This window comes from Branchiostoma floridae, unplaced genomic scaffold (assembly GCF_000003815.2).
Source record: "Branchiostoma floridae strain S238N-H82 unplaced genomic scaffold, Bfl_VNyyK Sc7u5tJ_1574, whole genome shotgun sequence".
NCBI lineage: Eukaryota > Metazoa > Chordata > Leptocardii > Amphioxiformes > Branchiostomatidae > Branchiostoma > Branchiostoma floridae.
This window is the reverse complement of record NW_023365769.1, coordinates 122,324-142,136: the sequence shown is the minus strand read 5'-3', so window position 1 is coordinate 142,136 and position 19,813 is coordinate 122,324. Positions and strand designations below refer to the sequence as shown.

The window sequence follows — 19,813 nt, the reverse complement described above, 5'->3', positions numbered from 1 at the left end:
TCTACGCGATGTGAAATGCAATCTAAGTATACAAGCACTTAAACTCAAAGTCTGTCCGAAACTGACAGAACAATACTAGCGACTCTGAAAACATTGATTGTCTGATGATCTCATCTTTAGACAAGATTGCGGTCATTGATACTTAACCTATGACCTTTCCATCGCATGACGTAGAGAGGTCACTCCATCACATTTCACAACATTTCTGTCTTCCACATATTGTGGAAGAGGTTTCTATGTTTATTCAGCGTTTTCCTCGGTTTTTCTCCTTTCTGACCAACAGGATTTGTGTTCAGAGGCGTTTCCGCCTTGCCGTGAGCTCGACTTTAGAAGGTTTAACGCTTTTGTTTTTCCGGAAAAACGTTTCAGCATCTCAGCGCGATAGCGGTACGGTTCCAGCGGGACCGGATAGTCGAAGCTAGGGGGGCAACCTCGCCTAGCTTCATCGTCAATACTCGATCACAGTATAGAACTGGTCTCACGGACTCGTCGTCGTCGTACAGAGAGGATGAATTCGTCGTTCATGAAGCCGCTTGTGGTGCTAGCGGTCCCGGGTTTGTATCTGTTCTACAAATACAACCAGTACCGCCGCCAACAACAGGAGAGGCAGCGCCGCAAGGTGACAGAGAAGGAGCTGTTGGCCCTCAACCAAAAAATCGTAAGTCTTTAGAAATGTTCACATTCCAAAACAACGATGTGTTCCCAAAATGAAAGAATATAGATAGAGGGGAAACAGAATTAACTGTTTCTTTGAGGTTATGACCGGTATTAAAATAGCTTCCTTTGACGTAATATCAATTTGTTGTCATAGTGACAGTTAAAATTCTTTTTTGTGTGTGTTACATTTAGTCTTAAGGCTTTCTGCTATTCTAGGTAGATACATTGTCTGATGTTGTTTTTGTATAACCGTAATTTGTAAGCTGTAAGTTTTCTCAATGACCCTAAAATTTGTAAATGCAGATTAAATTTCTGGTAGTCAGATATTGATATTGAGGTGAGAATGAATATTAATGATATTTTTTACGATAAACTGCTGTCTTTGTTTTCCACCAAAATGTGCTGAAAATTTCTGGGGGAAAAACCCTTTGTTGGAAATGTCCTTTGTTCTGATATATGTACAGGTAGCTTCATAGGCCTGGCCATAAATTACGCAGGGTGCTGTACATTCCCTGGGGCATTGATGCTTGCTGATTAATTCCTAACAAAGGAATGGATAGTGTTTACCATGGCGGTGTATGTAATGTTACATGCTAACAACGTAACGTTACATTTTTTTCCAACTGTATATCTTCTGCTTTATTACTTTAAAAAATCAAGTATACTACTGTAAAATGTATTTACATAAGTTAGCAGGGATTTAATTTTGTGGTAGCATGAAAAAGGACTTTTTGCGGTGGTTTTAAGTTCGCGGTAGCACCATGCTCAGTAGTCTCTTACTGCCATGGAAAAATGTTCACGGTGGTTTTAAGTTTGCGGTGAAGCGTCCACCGCGAAATATGCGAACATTAAGCCATCGCAAAATTTTCTGCATTTACAGTATTCTTTAAATTGTGTCATTCACAATCATAGGCATTTGAAGAAAAAGGATAAAATTGGAATAAGCCAAAGATATGATGATATACATGTGGCTTGTGAACAAGCCAAATAATGCTGTTATCAATCATACTAGTAGGAAGGCAGGGCTTGAAATACTTGCATTGCTCCAGACAAATTACACTTGCAGAGATATATGTTGAAAATGGAGATTTCTGAAATCATAGAATCATTGATTGAACCATTAACCTTCTTGTAAATGTAACTATTTCAATTCTTTGTTTAACATTTTAAAGGGCATAATGATAAGTTCTGAGTTAACAAGCATGTATCCTGCGTACATGGACAGGTGCAGGTAGACATCATAAAAACCTACAAAACTTCAATATCACCTGCGCTAACTGCATATATGCAGATGGTATTCCCTGCAAAGATACTTGAAAACTTATCAAAATGCACCCAGATGGACTGTATGCATGACTGCTTGCTGGGTTCCCACCTTGTCCCCTGTGCATGGTCTATAGTCAATAAATTCACTCCAAGGTAAACACTTATTGACTTTTGCTGACAGCTTTCCAATATCATCATAGCCTCAAGCTTCCCTTACTACCCATATCACACATACATGCAGGCAGTTTCATTTGGCACTGGCACTTCCAATATAGGAGAGATTGCTTATTCAGCAAAAAGCATCAGCTGATCTTGATGTTTCTACTTTCAAACTTTTGAGAACTTCATTTCCTGTCAACTTTTCTCAGTATTTGAAAGTAAAGAAAAATTGATGATGAAAGTAAAACAAATGATGATGAAGCTGAATGAAAATGATTTATTGCATTATGACATACATTTCTAATGATTCCTAAATCTAGGCTTATTTGGGAGACAACAGCTGCTGCAGTTTTTATTTCAAATATGATTGCAATACATATAGCTGAATTAAAGTCATATCTAAATTGAAGAGCAAGGGATTTCAGTTGCTTCATGCTCAACTTTTGTCAAACCAAAAGTTTCTTAAAAGAAACTGGGATGAAATCTGAATATGGCTGGATACCAAGCAATTGATGTGAATCATCTGATGAGTCTAGTTGTTTTACTTATATCATAATTCACATCTTGTAAGTTGTATATTTTCCCTGCCATCTATAAATGCTTGTTACAAGAAGTCCCGAGCCAACGTTATGTATGGTGATTGTTTTGTCTTCTCCCCATCTCACCCTATTAGATATATGTGACTGCTCTTGCAGTGCTGTGAGGTCTGTGATTAGGGTCCACAGCGTAGGATTCAGTAGAAGTAGAAGGTTTATTGCGATCTTGACCCTGAAAGCTTGGCCCAAGGTGACAGCGCGCCATCCCCATCAGTGCTATGCAGCGACGGGTGAGCGTTGGGTCTGCTGTAATTGCACAACGCTGGCCCCGTTAGTATATTCCATATACCTTTGGGAGCTTCATACTTGCAACTTTGGTTGTCAATTAGAGCTGAAGTTGAAGAAGGCCACATTTTGATACATGTACATGTTCAAATATACACTTGCAAATGTCAGAAGTCTCTTCCCTGGACAACCAGAGGCATTATTCAAAAGAATTCTAGTCTATCACCCCTTCAAGGATAAAAACCCTGTAGGTTTGATGGCAGTATTCAGGATAAGGACAAACAAACAAGAAATACCGGTAAACACATTAGCCTGTGTCAGACACATAGCTATAGAGTACGTAACTTAAACTTTCATTTTCAGGTGCTCATGAGGTCTAAAGACTTTCAAGTCATACTTTATATTTCATTTCCATTTTATTTAATTTATCAACAATGATTTGGAGCATAGACAAAATGATAAAAACATTTCACTTTATTGAAACTCTTGTTTGTGAATATTGAGAACTTGAGAGGAAACATGATTCCAAAATTGGATTTTTCAGACAAAACTAGGGAGTTTCCTCTGACCCTACTTAAGCTTCCTACCTTGTAAATTAGATTTGCCCTTGCAATTAGTGTAAATGGGGCTGTCATAAACTATTTTTTCACAAATTTCCCTTTCTTGAACATTGTAAATGATGATTCCATTTGGTTAAATTCACCTTAAAACGTGCAAAAAAGCATCACCACTTCTGTGACAAACTGGCTGGCTTCCAGTTCAATTTTCTCGCTAGAAACAGCCTCTTTGTTTCATCCCCTTCCATTTCTAATGTTTAAATTCTCACGCAGGAAGTGGAAAACAGCCATAACCACAAAGCTGGATGACTCCATCAATTCTCATGCCCCTCCTTCTGGGCACTTTGACTTTCAGTCAAGGTCTTCTGAACCAAAATACTGTTTGCAGCTGATATGATTCATGGATATGTGAATGAAGGCTGGACATTCATGTAATAAGATACGCAAGACAACAGTTGTGCACTTGTTATTTTCCTTTCAAATTTCTACACCATTTGATCATGAAGAGAGTAAGAGATACTATTTCAGTCTGGGAGTCAGGGTCTTCTGAACCAAAATACTGTTTGTAGCTGGTATGATTCATGGGTACGTGAATGACGGTTAGACATTCATGTGATAAGATACGCGAGGTTACAGTTACTCGCAAGTGCTTTAGTAATTTTCCTTTCAAATTTCTAAACCATTTGAAGAGAGTAAGAGCTTCTGTTTGATAGCTATATTTAAGTCTGTGAGTTTTCTTCTGAACCAAAACACTTTGTAGCTGATATGATTCATGGAAATGTGAATGAAGGTTAGACATTCATGTGATAAAATACACAAGGTAACAGTTACTATAGTATTTTCCTTTTAAATTTCTAAGAGAGTGAAAGCTTCTGCTTGATAGCTATAGAAATCAAAATTGTCCAAAATTATGACCACAGCGGTGGGTAGGAGATAGAATAAGTCTTAGGGTTAATCTATGTGGAAAAAAATATCAGTCTCCATCGCACTTCCCTTGACCTCCCCCGTGCCTTCTTTCCGAGACCTCGCTCAGCAAACGCCACAGCTCACCGATTCCACCATTACGGCGGCGTGATAAACCACCATATTGATTTTTCTCCATATGGAGTAGACCTTAATGTTTCACACATGCAACAAAGGCCATTTGTCATGGCGCAGGAGTAAGCCACTGCCAGATTTCATATTCCTCTGCTGATTACAATTTCACGTAGATCACGATATGAATGGCCTGTTGATGCAATAATGAGCTTTAATTTTACCACACAGAGCCTGGTATGGGACAACTTTTACTGATACATTTTAATTATCAACTGCAATAGTATTTCTCGGGCAGAAATGTTTACCTATTATGTGATTTGACGTAAATAGGGTCAAGAAGAGGAAAGTAGCAAACAATGTTGTTTTGCCACTATAGACTAGAATGTATCAGTTGGCCTCTCTTAGGGAAATTGAAATTATCAAGCAGACTTACTGATAAGCTGTCGTAAATAAAAAGAACTGTTCTCCTACACTCCGATTAAAATTATATGTCACAAATTATTAGAATTCTTCACTCGCTACAAGTACAACATTGAGCTGTGCACATGCAAGCTAGGTACTTTGAATTTGTGATACCATGAAATTGAACAGTTTTGCTAAGTACTAGTAATCAATGGTGAACGTGATTTTCAAGTTTCCGGCCACCCCAGCAAGAAAACACAACTTTCAAACTCAGTCATCCAAAATCAATGCCCTGCTGTGGGATTATGGCAGTTTCCCCGTCGCTTTGTAATGGAAATCAATATAATGAAATGATATTCCACCTTAACAAACAACCCCAATGTCAGTAGAAAAGTATTATGCACACTCTTTAAAGAGTTTGAGTTTGATTCTAAAACATTTTAGAACTTTTTGTTCTAAATTGAGAAAAAGATTCTGCACTTAAAGCATGGTTCAGTACCAAGGACAGATACACACATATGAGTTTTATTCTGTACCAAGGGCAAACACAGCCAAGTCTTTGTAAATGTTATTCAGCACAAGGGATAGATACAACAGTTTCTATGTTATATCCAGGAACAGATATAATGCAGTGTTTATTTTTTAGTTCCACTGTATCAACAAGAAACAGATTATATATTGCTTTTATTCAGTTCCAGGGACCATCATAACAGTATCTGTATAAATTGTTATTCAGCTTAGGGACAAGAATACTGTGTGAAGGTTTGGTTTCGAGAACGGGCACAACAGTATCTATTAGTATGTACTAGTAGATGTTTCCACAAACGGGTATAACAGTATCTGATATATTTGAATGTATAAGTACCAGAGACAGGTTTGGTAATTCATAAAATACTGAAAAGGGATTGAAGGAGTGTGTATGGGAATGTTATTCAGCACCAAGGACAGGTTGTAGGTTGTTTCGTGACAGTTCACATAAAAAGCAAATGCTACCAAGTGTAGGGTAACCTTAAGTGATCTGTAGTAGTAAAGCTGGCATCATACAGTCAAGAAACTTTAACTGCGAAAGATTGACAGAGAGTAGACTGTATAGAGTGCGTTTTTTGTCTGAAAATCTACTCTATCACATTGAATGGGGATCGGTGACCCGATAGCATACATGTAGGTAAATCCTTAAATATTATGTGATGATTGAGAGCATGTTACTTCTGAAAATTTCATCTAGAGCTTGCCCACTCGTCAGGAGAGCTATTTTTCTGCTGAGTGACGCCAGCAGATGGAAGAAGCTTTTAGTGAATGTCCCATTTTGGATAACACTAACTGCCTGAGCAAGAACGGACGTCCATTAAGAATATCCCTTTAGCCCACAAAGATGGTTTTATCAAGAGACAGCTTGCCTGTGACAAGAATCAGTATCTCTTAAAGACAATACAGCTCAATTTAACCCAAAGGTCCATATGTGGCAAGGGGTTTAGGGTTTAGGGTTTAGTAGTTTTTGTTACTGACAGTTATGCAGATGGAAGTGTTTTTGTCAAACTCTTTTTTTTACCCTCATGTGCCTAAACATCTGTACATTTTTATCTCTACATTACCCATCCCTCCGTTATGGGACGGAAATTTGCTTATTGGGACAGACAAAAATTTTACCCTTTCCGTCCTTGAAGTCTGAATTCCATTACATGAAATAGATGAAAATGTGTATTCATAAGATAAGAATGACAACTAAATTGAACATCATGAGCTCCTAAACATTGAAGTGGGACAGAAAAAAAAATAACAGCTCTGATTGATATGCAAGAAGTCATTATTTATTACATTTTGCAATTGTGTGTCTTAGAAGAAAGGAATTTTGTTGGTGCATGATGCTTTAACTGTAACGTTTAATGCTTGAAACTGCAGTGTTATGTCTATTGTTGTGGTGTACAGACATACAGCAAGATAGTTATACCTGTTAGCAAGTATCTTTTGTAAACAATGACTAACGATAATCTGATTTGATGGATCTATACTGAATACGTTGTTCATTAAAGGCTCCAGCTCTGTTAGCCATTATCTATGCCTCATGGGAGTCAGATCACATCTGAGTTGTGTAAGTCTTCCCAGGTCACCTTGAGTATGTCACAGTGTTCTAAAGGTGAACATGCAGGTTACATGTACATTGAGGTTGTACATATCATTTTACTGTAGAATTTTGTTGCTCAGGGAAAATGACTTGAATGTTTGAAATCTATTTATTTTCAATGCATAGTAAGTGTGTGTTTCAGTTAATACAGTACCTGAATGAAAAGTTGACAAATATTCAGTGGATCATTAAAAAATCCCTCAGATTTGCTTTGATATCTGATGCAAACATAGAAATCCTTCTAGACTGGTGTTGAAATGATGTCATCAAGTTTTGTCTTGTTTTGAGGAATGTTAAATAACCAGTATGTGTCAAAGTCGTTCTTGTGAAACAGATTGTTACCTATGTGTAGAAGGAGATACCAGAAGGTGTAATTCTCATAAAGAGTACATTTCATAACTTCAGTCAATCTGAAATATCTCTTTTGCAGGTCATCTTAGATTCACATCATATATGCACATCAGTTAGTAGCTTTCATGGTCTTGTCATTTATGCACACCTCTCCTCTTACTTACATATCCTATAAAAGTCTGCCCATCACAAAGCAGGTAATATATACTACTCATTCACACTGTCACAGCTCGATAGTTTTGATATCAAGACTTATGACATAAAGTCCCTGCTCGAGCAAAGTAATATGATAGTACCCCCCTCAGGAGGGTCATTTTCTAACCACTGTCAGAGCTCTAAATAAAGTTATATTGCAAGGTGGGGTGCCTAATACACATCAAAGGTCCAAAAGAGATCAATTCTGTGGAGACTTTATGTATCAGTTGTGGTGGAGCTGTCCCTATGAGCTTGCACCCATGGCTACGGTTAATGAAAAGAGTATGCATTTTTCATAAGAAGCAATATGTTCTGGGTTATTGGAGCTGGGCAGGGTATGCACATAGATGGAGATAGATCACTAAGTAGTCCTGCGGCTAAACTGTTAAGGGTAACAGGATAACAATATTTCAATAGCTGGACACGTCAAGTCAGGGCTAAGCTGTTGTTTTATTCAGTGCAGTTCTAAAGGACAATAGGGAACGTTTGTCATCCCAGTTTGTGAAGAGACAAGCAAGTTTCGACTTTTGTGTGGAGTGGTGATATTGGAAAAACATCACTCAACTGGTTTAGTGGGACTTGCTTTAATTATTGCAGGTTCCAAAAGGCTTTGGGTGGCTGTCTTTTTTTTTTTTTTGAGAGGAGATAACATGTCAATAACATGAGCAGGGTCTACACAACACATTGAAATAGGATTATTTTCAATATAAAGGGTTGGGATATTTTTGAGGAGAACCATGCTTATCTATTGTGTATTTGAATAATCCTGAATGATGTGTTTTGAATTTGGGTATTTTCAGGTTTTTCTTGGGAATAATCACTGATATAACAGATGCATTAATATGACTAATCTTGTCTGAAATCTTCCAGATAGGATATTGAGAATATTTTTGAAGGATTAATATGCTCTTTGAGGGATTAAATGAGATAATACACATGCAACTTTTCAGATGGACCCTGAATGACATAGATAACAATTTGTCAATATTATACAGTACCAAGGACAGATATAGCAGTGTTAGTGTGACTGTTATTCAGTTCCAGGGACAGATATAGCATTAGCAGTGTCAGTGTGAATGTTATTTAGTACCAGGGACAGATATGTCAGTGTCAGTGTGAATGCTATTCAGTACCAAGGACAGATAGAGCATTAGCAGTGTCAGTGTGAATGTTGTTCAGTACCAGGGACAGATATAGCATTAGCAGTGTCAGTGTGAATGTTGTTTAGTACCAGGGACAAATAGAGCAGTGTCAGTGTGAATGTTGTTCAGTACCAAGGACAGATAGAGCATTAGCAGTGTCAGTGTGAATGTTATTCAGTACCAAGGACAGATATAGCGTTAGCAGTGTCAGTCTGAATGTTGTTCAGTACCAGGGACAGATATAGCCTTAGCAGTGTCAGTGTGAATGTTGTTCAGTACCAAGGACAGATATAGCGTTAGCAGTGTCAGTGTGAATGTTGTTCAGTACCAGGGACAGAGACAGGAGTGTCAGTGTGCATGTACACAACAACAAAAATTTCTCCACCTACTGAAAAATTAAATGACTACGAACAATTCACATATTTACTAATGGCACAATACTAGATAATTCACAAAAGCATACACGTATAGAAGTAGGGGTGGGTACCGGTACAGAAAATTCAGGTCCAGGTCCGGTTCAGGTCCAGACAATCAGGTCCAGGTCCAGACCTGAACCTGGACCTGATTCTGTATGTGAAAACTTGTGAATGAACAATACAATGGTCCATTTTGCTACAAAGAACTCTGTTTTCTTAGGTATTCGACTTCCACTGGCATTTTGAAATCCTAGAAGGCTAAATGCCTCTATACAATTGAATGTAAAACTTGGTAGAAATGACCATAGACTCTACTCTGCTTCGCCCTTGTTATTTTCTTCGACCGGTAAGCCCCTAAACATGTGAATGCCTGATCGTATAGTGTGTTCATTTTCCAATAGGTCCAACATCCGGTCCACCGATTTTTTTCAGGTCCGTTTTTTCCGGACCGGTCCAATGAGAAAAAACGGTTATATACCCATGTCCTCTGTTGACCTTGACAGGAGTTCGACATTATCATGGAAATCTCTGATTGAGCGTCTGTTCTTGACAAGTAATCTTTAAGCAGTCTCCAAACCATGACTATAAATTACAACAAATTCTCCAAGGTCATTACCAAAGTTTCCCCAGACCATTACTGACTAATGAGTTTGCTGTTTCTACCCTGCTGTGTACAGCTGAGCAGTGATGGGGGAACTACCTACAGATGTACAGATAGCTAATCTATTTTAGATGAGGTCCCTGTGGCTCACAGTAACTCTGTGTGCATTGCGTTGGTAGTGATTGCGATGTTAATGATGACGATAGGAAATATTGAAAAGGTACATACTAGTAGATGTATGAGCTGTATCAAAGTGCTGCGTACAATAAGAGTGAGTACTGGAAAACCATTTTTTCCTGTTGAACTGGTCCGTAAAAAAATGGACCTGAAAAAATTCAGTGGTCTGGATGTTGGACAGATTAGAAAATGAACAGATTACACCGTCACTATGGCAACAGGCTTTCTCATGTTTTGATGCTTATTGGTCCAAGAAAATAGCAAGAGCACAGTAAAGGGGATTTTATAGTCATTTTTATCAAGTTTCTATGTTCAGTGTTGTTTACATGAAGATTCCTTTGTAGTGAAATGAACCATTGATTTGGAGTATTGCCCATTAACAATTAGGTCCAGGATCGGGTCCTAACCTAGGCCTGATCCTCTGGACCTAGACTGTACCTGTACCTGAATTTTCTATACCCATCCTTAGCATGCAAACATACTCATGTGTAATACCTTCATGTTTTTGTTGTGTTCCAGGACAAGTTATTACAGAAGTTGGAGGAACATGAGCCTGACCTAGCTGGGAGTAAAGATGAAGAGGTATGTTGATACTTCATGAACTTTTGTCTTCTCTACATCATGTCTTAAGGATAAGTACTTTAAGATGATCAAGTTTGTCTGTATCTAAAACTGACATGACACACATAAACAACACATTCATGCTAGGTAACCATTTTACTATGTACTTTCCTGTGAGTGTTTTAGATCATTATGAATTAGAAATCGAGAGAATGAAACCCATCTTTTTTGGTCGAGGTAGTTTGTACATTATCTGTTACAGTAATCAATGGACTGAACTTTTGTTGTCATCATTATTCATTAGGTGAAAAATAAAGCTTTCAAAGGATTAGTTCTAGCCAGAATGCCTCCCTAAAACCTCCTTGGTTTTAGACACCTAAAGTAGGTTAACTTCTCAGCATGTGACTTCAGAGCTAGGATGCTGGACGGGGATCAGTCTACTGTGGGCCCAAATATCTAAAAATCCAACGGTTCGCAATTATCATCAAAAGTCCCAACCATGCATACCCATCATTCCATCACTCGGTAATACTTCCAAAGTTGCCAATAGATTTGCTACTTTTAGGGATTTTTCATGCTCTTACTGTTCTATGGGGACGAGTTGAATGTAGATTCCACCGTTGATTTATGACATGTCTTACTGTTTGAGGGTCATCAGGGCAATGTAGATTACGCCAAAGGGATGACACTGTATCAGACACTGTTATCTACAGTTACAAGCTACAGTCCTAGAAATCACCCATCATCAATCATTATTGCAGATATCAAGACAATTTTCAGCTTTTGATATTTATGATATTATAAAAATCTATTGGTATCTTTAATGTATTGAGTTAAATAACATTTTCCCCATCAGCTCCAGATTCAGTAACCAGTGAGAAACTTGATAACTGTGTTCTAACATCTACCAATGATTGTAAACATAGAAACAGACCTTTTCTCCTTTAAGTTAACCAAACTGCCTACTTGTATATTCTGTCAGGATCTGATGTGTGAGACATTATAATAGTTAGTAGAGCGTACCGAGAGTGGTAGACTGGAAACTAAGGTCCCATGAAGATGTATGGAGTAATTACAGAATGGGGTGAACTCAAAATAGGAAGACACGGCTAGGGAATTGCTGCAGGGGTATTGGGGAGACACAGTAATAGACTTTGGGAATTCTGGGAGTGTGCAACTTAAATATCTTTCTTGCATTATATTTCCTTTATCAAAAATTGGAATGAAAGACTTGCTAATCATTACTTACCAACACATAGAGCTATAAACAGGCAACTGACAAATTTCATTATTTATTAAATTCCAAGGAAAGAGTTAATCATTATCAAATTGAATGTAAAACACAAGTCTATATCAACTTATAGACATGCACCACTTATTAGTGTTTTATACATACAAAATAAAGAGAAAGATTGAAAATAATCATTATTCTAAAAAGAATAGATATTATCATTCCTAGACATTGCACAAGATTTTAGGATATTCAGATATTTGTGGTAGCAAAAGAAATGAAAAGAAAACAAGACCTTCAGTTTGACATGTTTGTCATTCTGCATGTTAAGTAAATGGTATTGAAGACTGAACTGCCAAAGAAGAAGAAGGTATTATGGCTGTGCAGCATCTTTTTTTATGTTTTATAATTTCCATGAAATGTTTTATCCTTGGGTTCATCCTGTGTGTGTGCGAAGAGTATGCCATAAAGCCTCCTTTCACCATACCAATTACTATTTGTACTAATCATTCTACTTTTTAGGATGTCACCATTAATTGAAAATGAGCAACCAGGACACTAATAGACTTAATGATTTTTTGTGTTTGTTTTGTATGATTACTGCCTACTTCTCAGGCTAGCTGCACTTAAGATATCATGATTAGTGATGCCTTTTTTAAGATACCATTTAGAATGAAAGTCTAATCTAAGAGTTTTTAGTGCTTTGTGTGCAATTTCACAGAAAAAGCTTTTAGTCGTGCTGTTAGTAATACGTTTCTAAAATAGGACTGGCAAGTTTCAATTAGAGGCCCCAGGATGGTGATAATTTCATCAGAGACCAACCAATTGCTACATTGGATTGGTTTGTATCCTAATTGCATTAGATATCATTTGGTAAACTTTAAAGTTTAAAATGATGCATAAAGAGAGGAGTGGGACCCAGACATCGAACCCTCTCCAAAATTCATCCTTAGATTTATCATGATACATAGATTTATAAAATAATCAAACTAAGGCCTTGATTGTACCATAATCAGAGCACAGAATTCAATGCAATCCCTTTCCTTTGTCCAACAGTAATGTGGATAAAGTGGATTTCCTCACAGCTGCGTTCACTACAATTCTTCAACGTCTATTTGCTCATTTGCAATAGTCTGCAAGGCAGCGATTGAGCACCGCTGAATCAAAATACTCCAAAACATCCGTAATGAAGGCCTTCGATGGATTGGCCATAATCCCTTTTACTGCTTTCATTAAAGTAGAACAAATCAGCGGTATGCTGGAGTTAGATCTATAATGAAATCTTATTGATCATAGCGCTGGGGTGACTCAATCCTGGTGCCTTGTAGAGCAGAAAATTGGAAGATGTACGGAAGTCCTTCTGCAATGGATCTTAGGATTGTGCCCACACAGTAGAAGGAAGACTAAGACCATTCTAGGGTGGATAAGACTATCAGCTACTATCATGTCTACGATAGATCACAGTTAGGGCCAGCAATATAGCTCAACTTTCTGTGTTCTATTGAATTATATTAGATATTTCCATGCATACCTTTAGTGGTAATTGCAAGTGAAAAGTTTGAACGTTGTCCAAAAACTGTTTATTTGAATTTATCACAAAGTGATGGGAGGGCAAAACAGGTCCAAATTTACAAGTTGCTCTCCCTCACATACAAAATAACATCAACAAAGTACAGTACAATAACGTTAAAGGAACAGCTTAAAGACCATGCCGATGTGCCCTGGGCAAAGCACTAAGGAAGTACTCCCTACTGTGACCATCCCAGCAGCTAGAGTGGTGAATTGACCCCTATAAATACATAAACTAATAAACATCCCAGACTGTCTACACGCTGGAAACAAAGGCAGGGACAGATTAGCATAAAATACTGGTCAAAAATTCAAATATTTTTCTCTACTGGTTTTCAAGGAAACACTATCAAACCCTGCAGAATGATCCAGATAGTTGTAACAAAGTTACATAATCGAGGTCCTAATAACAGTGACTTTCAAATATTGGGAAACCAACCTTGTGTTCAAATTGAAACTTTCAACTCTGCTTTGCCAACTTTGTATCAAAGTGTCTTTTTGTATTTACAACACATAATTGCAACTTGAAAATCTTCCTTATAACTGAATTAGCTCTGATATTTATGTGTCTAATATGGCTAATAATGTGGTGTCTATTTGCAAGTGTACCAACAGGGGCTATGTAGACTGTACAATTGTAACTGTCAGTTATGTCTCAGAGTACCAGAGTAAGACAAGCCAGCATTTTCATTGCTTTATTTTCTGGGTTAGGTAAAGCTTTATGTATAATCATACTTCAATACCTTATGTAGTATCCTAATATCAAAACTGAATTGAAAATAAACTTGTGTTGGTCAGGGGTCTCAGCCAGCCTTCCCCGATGTGAAATCCACCACAGTCAACAGAAGACTGAGCTTTAGTAGTTTACGTTAGCCGAATTTATTGGGTGGTTTTATAGTACAGGATATACAACATAGGAAGGCATACTCTGGTTACTAAATAAACCTTAACTGTCTTGTGTGAGCACCACCAAAGTTGCTCTATGTACAAGTGTGTGGAAAAAGCAACAAATAGGGGTCACTGCAGGTCACAGATCAACCCAAAATGGACAATTACAGAATGTCCTCATGGATATGGATTCCTGATTATCTCACACACAGATCCATGGACTGCCTCACACTGGGTGACCTGGCACGTTATGATTACTTCATAGGTCTATCAATAACTCTTCCCATGATCTCTCTACCCTGTAATCTCTCATCCTCATTCAGTCAGCTGAGACATTTTATCTGATTTTAGGTCAATTCAATTATCACTGCTAATTCTAAGATTCTGAGACTGTTGTTATAACTCTATCGATAATAGTTCAATCATGAAAACTTAGTCTTCTTTCCTGTAGTTTATAATAGGCCAAACAGACAGTCGATTTTATGGATGACATCCATGCACACAGTACTTTTCAGTTGCTCTAAAAAAAAGAAATCACCTCTGAAGAAGCTCCACACAAGTCCGTAACTTGCAAACAAAAAAAGCCAGCATGTGCCAGTTTGTGTAAAACCTGTGTACTACCTCAAAACATGATGATTTACTCAAACCTTGGTCAAACTGCCCTTATGAGTACAAATCATGTATTTTCATCATGGTTATAATATCATCCACTGTCCTTGGAGCTATATACCAGGCCTTCCTATAGTGTACATCTTTGATCGTTTATATTATATAGAATTAATTATATATATAATATTAAAATTATATAGAATACAACACGGTATATTCCGTATCACCCGAGGTACCAGCCCGACCGTGGGTTGGATCGCCTAAAGGCCGGAGGGAGATCCGACCCACGGGAGGGCTGGGACCGAGGGTGATGCGGAATACACCGTGTTGTATTTTATTTATGTCATACTCATGACAAGACCCCTGTTTTGATGCGAAATGCGCCAGAAGTTGAACAAATTTGGTGCCCTCGAACAAAAAGTGTTGCAACTTACAGTAATGTTCCAACGTCCGAATCAGGTATTCAAACTTTTGATGGCACCGCACTCGGCCCGCTCGAAACAGTTCGATTTATTCGAATGGAGCCCGTGTTATACGCCTTTCAAACCTGAAGCTGTGTAGGTGTATGTGGATTGTTATAAGCTGCATTTAATGTTACAATGTACCACCTAGAAAGTAAAAAAGAAAAAAAATAGTAATGGTTCCCGGGCATTTCTAGTGTGATCCATACTTCCTAAACTCAGGGTGGTGCAGGTAAAATTTGTCTGGTGCAGGTAGAAAAAAGTATTTCAAGCCCTGAGATGTTTTGCCAACTTGTTAGGAGTTGGTACATGTACTTCAATGCACCTGTCATTCATTATTCATAGAGATCACACTGTCAAATATGGATTTTAGATTTTGAGTTATTGTCATTTAGCAGAATTATGGGTTATAAGATGGAAGAGATGAACGAAGCAGTAGGGTTGTGACAAGGTCCAAGAACGTTGCTCAGGTAGTAGTTTGTTGTTAGAGGGCTTTTAACTGCTTGCATGAGACCAATATTTTCAGCAATTGAAATATTTCCTGCTTGTTGTTGTTACTTTGCTCCTGTCTTTCCATCCTACTCAATGGGACTGAGCTGATATAAATAATCGCTTGCTGTTGTTACAGTCATCAATTGATATGTACCATTATGTTACGAAGGGAAGCGTGTGTATGTATCAACTTGATTAGGCAACATTTTCCCCTAAAGGAACCGTTTGACCAGTTTTGATATGTCATCCTGACCTTTTATGCTTTAATTTGAGCCTTTTTTTCATTCAATGCCTTCTAAAACACATATGTTAAGGTCACATTACGCATATCTTTAGCTAGTATCTCACACAGTGTGGGAGATACCCACTTAAGTTTTAATATAGCAGGCTAGCAGCTCAAAATTATGCCTTTAAAATGCCTACTGCTCATTTTACCACCCCACCACCCACAGGTGCCCACACTTCCAACACCTTCACAAAATGGCTGAGTGAGACAATTTCACCCACAGAAAGTTAAATAAAAGTCATTTCCCCTGGCAATTTTCCTTGCACAGGACCTTATCCTTAGATGCTTCATTTATAATGGTAAGTGGGATTATGATTTAAAACAAGACATCACACGAAAGCAAGAATTTCATCCAATAGGTACCAGCCATACCCCTACGCTGAAAGCTTTCATGACTGCCATTTGGCTGCGTATTGATTTCAGTCAGGAGGCAATTCACACCTACCCAACAGTCGATATACTAGGTGATGAAATAGGCCACACAATCTCACCATCTAATGAAGATGTCAAGTGGTAAGGAGGAGGCTTTTCCATCAAGTCAATACAAATCTTTTTCAGTTTTGCAAGATATTGGCTGGATGTCTCTTTCTCTCCATGAATAAATAGTTTTTTAGCTCAAAGTATTTGTATATTCATGCGTGTACAAGTGGTTAGGATGGCGGACACAAAATTGAGAGGTCACGGTTCAATTCCTGATGTTCCTGACTCTAGTAGACGTTTTGTCCCTAGGAAAGGCACAACTTTTCTCACTCCGCCCAGGTGTAAAAATTGATACCTGACATTGGTTGGGGCTAGGTAAAAAAGTGGTGGAAGGAGAGGGTTGGGTTCCACCTTCCAGTACTTTGGCCTAGACTCAATGGATATCAACCCACTGCCCCTAGAATGACAGGGGCAATGAGACTACCTTTAACTTACCTACAGTACCTTACCTTTGATTTGACATAATACATGTACTTTTATTTTATAAATCTCTTGTAATTGACTTGTTTGCAAACATTACCTCAAAACTTATGTCATCCTGACATGGGAGTGCGGTGTGAAACTAGCCGACTGCTGCCTACCCGTGTCAGGGACCCCAGCAGCAATATAAACAAATACTGGACATTATACTACTGACAGTATAGTATTTTTGTTTCAATGCACTCGGTATGTACTACATGTCTGACTCTTGTGCTGTTTATCCCCAGTGTGTAATCTGCATCAACGCCAAGGCCCAGATGCAGACGTACCCGTGTGGCCACAAGGTGGTCTGTAGGAAGTGTTTTGTGAAGACTATCCAGATGGCGGTGTCTCAGAGATGTCTGCCGCTCCGCTGTGTCATCTGTAGGACCAGGATCCTCAAGCTCAAGCAGTCCACCATCATGTAGCAACCCACTCTTCCTCAACTTCCAGTTGTCATGGAAGCTCATTCGTGTTGGTAGTACAATGCTAAACTCTTTTCTAACATGAAGGTACATGTATACACGAGAGCAAAGGGCACTTTGACTCACACTATACTGCAAGGTAGGGCGGAGGGTGTAAGACCTAGGGGACGTCCTTGACGGACTTGGACTAGTGACTTGAAAGAATGGTCGGGACAACAGTACACCAGCTAGAAACCTTGGCCGAAGATAGACAAAGATGGAAAACTTATGTTGATGGCATTGCTGCCCCTACGGCCGTTGAAGCTAATATAATTGGGACCAGTGAGGTGAGGTGATACACAGATAAAATTTTCAACAACTAAACAGAGACGGCCATTATGAACTTCCTGGCGTATTTGACAATTGTTGACATCACATGTCTGCAAGATCATGATTATGATACTTTATGTCTGTACGAGTTTATGTTCTGAAGTGATTGGTCATCAGTATTGATCCTGCAGAAGGCGACAGTGATCGTTGAAAATTTTATCCGTGTACTTTTTTTGTATACATGACCTTTGTGTTGGAAGAAAGTTTAGCATTTTCACTGTTTTCACTTAATTTATTCCTGATTCATTAAACTTCCCACTAACTTGATTCTGCTGTAACCAACTACACTGGTGAAAGATCATGTTATGGAAGATAGGTTAACTTTTTATCTGTTGTAAAAAAAAAACATATCAGCTTGGATTGTCATAAATGTACATCTTTTGAAGGCCTTTGCCTAAAGAAAATTCAAAATCACAAAAAATAGTAAAATTGCTGTGTACATCATAAAACAACCTTACAAATCCATATTATGCATCCCATTACGTTACATTGAGCTATTGTGCTGAGCATAATCTTATTATCACTTATTGTTCACACCTGAAGTAACATTCATCCAGCTTGAGCTATCCCTGACCTAGTTTCAGTAAGGCTACAACGAATAAATTTTATGGATGATAGCACTGCTTGCATTGATTTTCATTCTGATTAAAATGGTCAACATACAAAAAATGGGAACATCCAGTAAACTCATATCAGTTATATTATAATGTCCTATATGCCATTAAAAGGCATTTTGACATCCACATTGCTGTTTTCCTGACAGCAAGATGACCTACAGAAAATTCTGCGCTGTTTGTGTAAACTTAAGATACTGATAAGGAAATACGGCAATGTCATTGCTGTGTTATTGAATACAGATCCTGGAATAAAACTTTTCTTGGTCCTGATACTATGCTCTAGGTTTATAGTACATAAATTTGAAAATTTTCTTATGTACAAAATGTAGGCACTTGTTTTTTTCCAACCAATGTTGCATTGGTATGGAGTCAGAGGTTGTCATTCATAAGAATTTTGCTTGCTGTGGCCTAATGATAAATCTATCCCTTCCTTCAATTAGCTTTTAGTCTATTTCCAAGAATCCATTACATTCCCTTTTATTTTCCACTTATCTAAATGTACCAGTAGGAATAAGTCCTTGCCCTACTTCCAGGTATTGATTTATGTTGTTAGAATTCAGGACACTACCATTTTAAGACGTTTGTCTTTTCAAAACGATGCAGTCGTATTTACTAAAATGGACTATAGTTAAGGATTTTAGCTTCTGATTAGAACTTGATAAGTTATGTGTACAGTTGTGAAAAATTAACTGTTTTATGTCTTAAGAAGTTAAACATCACTTTATCCTGCCTTTTGATTGTACTGTTGAGAGATTGCAAAGGCTGCAATAATGGATTAGTGAAGACTAAAAATTCAAGGTTGCTTTCAGAGAGAAATGCCTAATTGACAAACAGGTGAACTGTGCAAGAAGATGTATTTTTCACATTTGACCGTACTGAGTGTAATAACTATGTTGTTATACTGCACACTCTTAGCGCAGGGTTTATCACTCTTAAGTTAGCTAAAGGTATTCTCCTGAAGCAAAGTACCTGGATGTCTAACCTTCCTTGACGTAGTCTATTGTGTAGATTGTATACTGTTTCAGGTAACAATCATTATCACGATCCTTTTGTGTGCAATTTTCTGTGAATAGTCTTAAAATTTGTATTTGTTGCTGATTTTATTTTTGTGCTCAATATACTGTGTTGTTCCTGTGGCACTGTGGAAAATGCTGTATATATTTGACTTACCGTTGTTACTTTCTGAACATAGGACACGTTGATGTATCTAGTCAAGCAGGACTTGGCTATCATTAAATGGTCATTTTCACCTAGGAGAAATTGTAGTGAAGTAGGCAAATGTTAAGATTACTCCCTGGCAATATCCCCAGACTCGATCTGCATTTAAGTAATGAAGTATCAATAAATTTTTATTTGATTTTAAGGACTATATGACTAATAAGAGTTCCCAGACAGGGTTTTGTCTTTTCTCACTCTGGGAGTTTGTAGCATTCTATGTGATGATGTCGAAAGAGGAAAACAT

General features: G+C 37.9%; 1 protein-coding gene across 1 annotated transcript; it reads left to right on the top strand.

The window, feature by feature from the left end:
* The first annotated feature begins 162 nt into the window (after window positions 1-162).
* On the top strand, window positions 163-19,732 carry LOC118408340 (mitochondrial ubiquitin ligase activator of NFKB 1-like). The gene is made up of 3 exons (XM_035809033.1): window positions 163-658; window positions 10,424-10,486; window positions 17,189-19,732. The coding sequence occupies exons 1-3, from the start codon at window positions 509-511 to the stop codon at window positions 17,366-17,368; spliced, it is 393 nt and encodes a 130-aa protein (XP_035664926.1). The 5' UTR covers window positions 163-508; the 3' UTR covers window positions 17,369-19,732.
* Window positions 19,733-19,813: the final 81 nt, after the last annotated feature.